This window comes from Nicotiana sylvestris, chromosome 1, assembly GCF_000393655.2.
Source record: "Nicotiana sylvestris chromosome 1, ASM39365v2, whole genome shotgun sequence".
In the NCBI taxonomy this organism is placed as follows: Eukaryota; Viridiplantae; Streptophyta; class Magnoliopsida; order Solanales; family Solanaceae; genus Nicotiana; species Nicotiana sylvestris.
The window spans coordinates 18,801,586-18,806,378 of NC_091057.1; the positions used below are offsets into that span (position 1 = coordinate 18,801,586).

Genomic DNA, 4,793 nt, shown 5'->3' on the forward strand with positions numbered 1-4,793 from the left:
CCCCTATTAACTGCTTTCCCCAAGTTTATTTCTTCTATTTTGATTTGCCGGGATGTTCGATTTTGAGTTTCGGAGAGTTTTGGGACACTTAGTCCTTAAATGTTGGAAAGTTGACCGTAGTCGGAATAGTGTGAAGACAGCCTCGAAATGGAAATCTGATGGTTCTGTTAGCTCCGTTGGGTGATTTCGAGGTTAGGAGCGTGCCTGGATTGTGGTTTGGAGGTCCGTAGCTAATTTAGGCTTGAAATGTCGAAGGTTGAATTTTTGAAGTTTCCGGTTCGATAGCGAGATTTTGATCCGAGGGTCGAAATGAAATTCTGAGAGTTGCAGTAGTTCCGTTATGTCATTTGGGATGTATGTGCAAAATTTCAGGTCATTCGGAGGTGGTTTGGTTGGGTTTTTGATCAAAAACGTAATTCGAAAGATTTTGGAAAGCTTAGGCTTGAATCCGATGTGTTTTGGTTGATCTGATGTCGTTTGAGGTATTTTGAAGATTTGTACAAGTTTGAATAAGGTTTTAGGATATGTTGATGCCTTTGGTTAAGGTCCTGGGGGCATCGGGTGTGATTCGGATGCTCAACGGATCATTTTTAGTTGTTAAAAAGTTGCAGATTTTGTTCAGCTGTTGCAGAGGAATTTTACCCTTCGCGTTCGCGAGTGGACCCTCGCGTTCGCGAAGAGTCAGTTGAGGAAGGCAAATGTTAAGCCTTCGCGTTTGCGATGGGAGCTCCGCATTCGCGAAGGGCTGGATACTTGTGAACCGCGTTCACGATTGGGCTTCGCGTTCGCAAAGGAGGAAATTTGGCTCAGTAGAATTTACTCATCGCGTTCGCGATGAGAGGAACACGTTCACGATGTTAGCTGGGTAAAGCATCGCGATCGCGAAGGCCTTTTCGCTTTCGCGTAAGAGTACTTTTGGTCAATGTCATTTTTGTGCTTCGCAAACGCGAGAGTTTGACCGTGTTCGTGAAGAAGGAATTAAATGCCTGAGCAGAATATTTTAAAAGGTTTATTTTGCGAATTTTAGCCTAGGTTCCTCTATGGTTAGGCAATTTTGAAGCTTTTTGAAGAGGGTTGAAGAGGGATTCAAGGGGAATCACTTGGAGGTAACATTTTTGACTTCATAACTCGTTTTTTATGTGATTAAGGACCTAATTAGTGGTGAAAAATTTGGGAAAAATGGATAATTAGGGCTTGAGTTTAAAAGACCTTTAAATGAGGATTTGAGTTCGATTTCAGTGTTCTTGTTATGTATAGACTCGTGAGAGTACGAGGTTTCTGAAATATAAATTTCGCCCGATTCCAAGACGTGGGCCCGAGGGGCATTTTGGTCATTTTACCTAATTTCGCGTATTAGCTTAGAATTAAATTGTAGAATCAATTGCTTGAAGTGTTATTTACATTATGAAATTGAATTGAATATATTTGGACCATTTGGAGTCGAGTACTTGTGGCAAGAACATGGTCTCGGGTTGATTTTGAGCCGGTTCGAGGTAAGTGGCTTGTCTAACCTTGTGTGGGGGACCTTCCCCTTAGGATTGATATATTTGGTAATTGAAATGCCTTGTACGTGAGGTGACGAGTGCGTACTTGTGCAAATTATTAGAAATCCGATTTTCTTTAAGTACTTATTAGTATGTTTCTTCTCCTGTTTTTATTACTTGTATTATTAAGCCTGTTGTTAGCTTAGGAAAGCATGTCTAAGTGATTTAATTGCTTTAGTTGCTCAATCTGTTTACCTGAACTCTGTGCAGCATGCTAGGCTAGAATTATTTGTTGCCTTAATATGAAATTTCCTTTTCTCTGAATATTTTCTTGCTGCTACTGTGTATTTACATTGGGACTACGGATGTGAGATTCCAGCAACTCCCACTTGTCTGTTTACTTTGGGACTACGGGTTAGATTCTCGGTAGATCCCCTTGCAAAGTTATATGGAACTACGGGAATGCACCCGGTAGATTCCCTCAATACTAGGTATTTACATTTGGGACTACGGATCGGGATTCCGGTAGATCCCTGCGCATTGATAGTTGGACTACGGGACGGGATCCCGGGAGATCCCTCAGACATATATATGATGGACAACGGGACGGTATCCCGGGAGATCCACTGGATAGTTGTAATTGGGACTACAGGACGGTATCCTGGAAGGTGCCCCGGTTGTAATCTATGTGTTGAGTTGTATTTCTTCCGTGGTTTGTTTGTCTCTGTTCTAGTTGTCGTTGCTCTTTCAATTCTATGTTATTTCTTACTGTTGCACTTAATTATACTGTTTTATCTCACACTGTTAACCCTTATATTTTATTTAACCTTAGTAAGGCGCTGAACTTCCTCGTCACTACCCGACCGAGGTTAGGCTTGACACTTACTGAGTACCGTTGTGGTGTACTCATGCCCTTTTTACGCATGTTTTTCATATGCAGACCCAGGTACCTCTACTCAGGCTTACCATTCTTGAGGCAAGGCAATTCTACGGGACTTCGAGGTATATCTGCCGCATCCGCAAACCGAGGAGTCTCTTTTTATTCCTGCATTTTAGAATTTAGCCCTTCTGTACCTTGTACTTGTTAGACATTTTGGAGATTAGAGCTATGTAGTATTTTTCTCAGCTTGTGGATCCGTGAGTTTTCGGGTTTTGGGATAGTGTATCAGATTTCGAGAAGTTATGTGTATATGTCGAGCGACATTTAAATATTGTTTCCTTCAGTTATTTTCGGCTTTTGATTATTTATTCTGCAAGTTAGTTCATTTTCCGCATTTGTTAGGCTTACCTAGTCGTAGAGACTAGATGCCGTCACGATAGTTCACGGAGGGCGAATTGGGGTCGTGACACTTTGTAGACACAAGTTCATTATGTACAGTATGTTAGTGGCCTTGTCGGCCCTCATTTATGTGTTCTTTCTGGGTTGTCCGGTATTGATACTCATACTGACCTCCTCGGCCCGAACATGCATTGATGTTTTGAGTATGATGGTTAGTTGATATAATGCTTGGCTGCCTATGATATAGTACAAGTTGCAGCCATGTTAGCCTATGTATGTTCTGGGTTACGTCCTGCATTCAAGAGTTGCAAAGTGGTTCGCTCGGGCCAGTACGACACCGAGTGCTAGCCACACCTCACTTAGGCTGGGGTGTGACATCACATCGTGTGAAACCATTATTATGCATGAATCTATCAAATTTCGTGTACCATTGTAGGGGAGCTTGTTTTAAACCATACAAACTCTTCTTCAACTTACACACAAGGTTTTCTTTACCAAAAAACTTGAAAACCTTCTGGTTGCTTCATGTTGATGTCTTCTTCAAGGTCATCATGCAAGAAAACAGTTTTAATATCTAGCTGCTGCAAATGCAAATATTCTGCAGCTACAATACTTAGCACCAACATGATAGTAGTTAATTTGACTCCAGGAGAGAAGAACTCGGTGTAGTCAATTCCTTTCTTCTGCTGAAAGTCTTTTACTACTAATCGTGCTTTATATCTTTTCTTATCGTTATGCTCTTCCTTGACCCTCTACACCCATTTGTTTTTCAATGCCTTCTTTCCTTTTGGTAACTCTGTAAGTATCCATATTTTATTCTTTTGAAGAGAATTCATTTCTTCTTTCATGGCTAGCTTCCACTTATAAGAGTTTATCACTTGCATTGCTTCAACAAAATTCTCTGGTTCTCCAGCATCAGTCGGAAGTAAATAGTGGAGAGAGAGAGAGAGAGAGAGAGAGTTAACCTATCTGGAGCATTTGTGACTCTATTAGATCTCCTCAATGTAGGTTTAGGAGTAACTGACTCCGAATTTGATTCAAGTCTTGGCTCCAGATGTGGTTCTCCATTTGATTCTATCTCTGGTTCTGGTTCTGATTCTGATCCAGGTTCAGCTTCTGGTTTTGCATCTTCAATTTTAGAATAAGTTGTAATCTCTCTAGCCACTTCATTTTCTGAGATATCTTCTAACTCAACTGTTTCGAATGTCTGTCTGCTGGTGCTAGTTGGTTCTACTCCAAGCTTGTCCTTGTACATCACATTTTCATTGAATGTGACATTCCTTTGTCTTAAGATCTTTCTATTCTGATCATCCTAAAATCAATAACCAAAATTATCATCACCATAGCTAATAAAGAAACATTTATTGGGTTTAGGAACAAGCTTATCTCTATCATTAGAGTTTACATGCACATAAACAACATAACCAAAAAAATTCAGATGTGATAAAGTTACCTCCTTTCCTATCCATACCTCTTTAGAAATTTCAAAATTCAGCGGTACAGAGGGTCCCCTGTTTTTGAGGTAAGCTGTCATGTTAACAGCCTTGTCCCAAAAATATTTCTGCAATCCAGGATGTATTCTCATACTTCTAGCTCGTTCATTCAGGGTTCTGTTCATTTTCTCAGCAACGCCATTTTGTTCCGGTGTTCCAGGAACTGTCTTGATCATTCTGATCCTATTTTCAGGGCAGAATGCTTTGAACTGTTGACTATCATACTCTCCTCCATTGTTAGACTTCAGACATTTTAACTTTAGGCTTGTCTGATTTTTAATTTCAGCTTTCCATCTTTTAAAGGTAACAAGAATATCAGAAAATAAACCCATACCTTTCTCGTGGAATCATCAATGGAGGTGACATAATAGTGTGAGCCTCCCAGAGAAGTTATAGGAGCTGGTCCCCACACATCTGTATGCACTAGTTTTAGCTTCTCTTTTTTTGGCGTGCTTCCCGCCTTTGAGAAACTAAATCTCTTTTGTTTTCCGTAAATGCAATCTTCGTACAAACCTAATTCAACATGCTTTAGGTTTG

General features: G+C 40.4%; 1 protein-coding gene across 1 annotated transcript; it reads right to left on the minus strand.

Moving 5' to 3' along the window:
- Nucleotides 1–3,637: 3,637 nt before the first annotated feature.
- On the minus strand, nt 3,638–4,588 carry LOC138891149 (uncharacterized). The gene is made up of 2 exons (XM_070174134.1): nt 4,217–4,588; nt 3,638–4,075 (listed from the first exon to the last, which is right to left on the minus strand). Exons 1-2 carry the CDS (start codon nt 4,586–4,588, stop codon nt 3,638–3,640), a joined length of 810 nt encoding a protein of 269 aa, XP_070030235.1.
- Between the last annotated feature and the right edge of the window lie 205 nt (nt 4,589–4,793).

Bases quoted from the DNA above. Each gene is read 5' to 3' on its own strand.
- LOC138891149 (XM_070174134.1), bottom strand. From the start codon at position 4,588: ATGGGTTTATTTTCTGATATTCTTGTTACCTTTAAAAGATGGAAAGCT. The intron at 4,076-4,216 runs GTAACTTTATCA...TATTGATTTTAG, and splicing joins AGGTATGGATAGGAAAGGAG to GATGATCAGAATAGAAAGAT.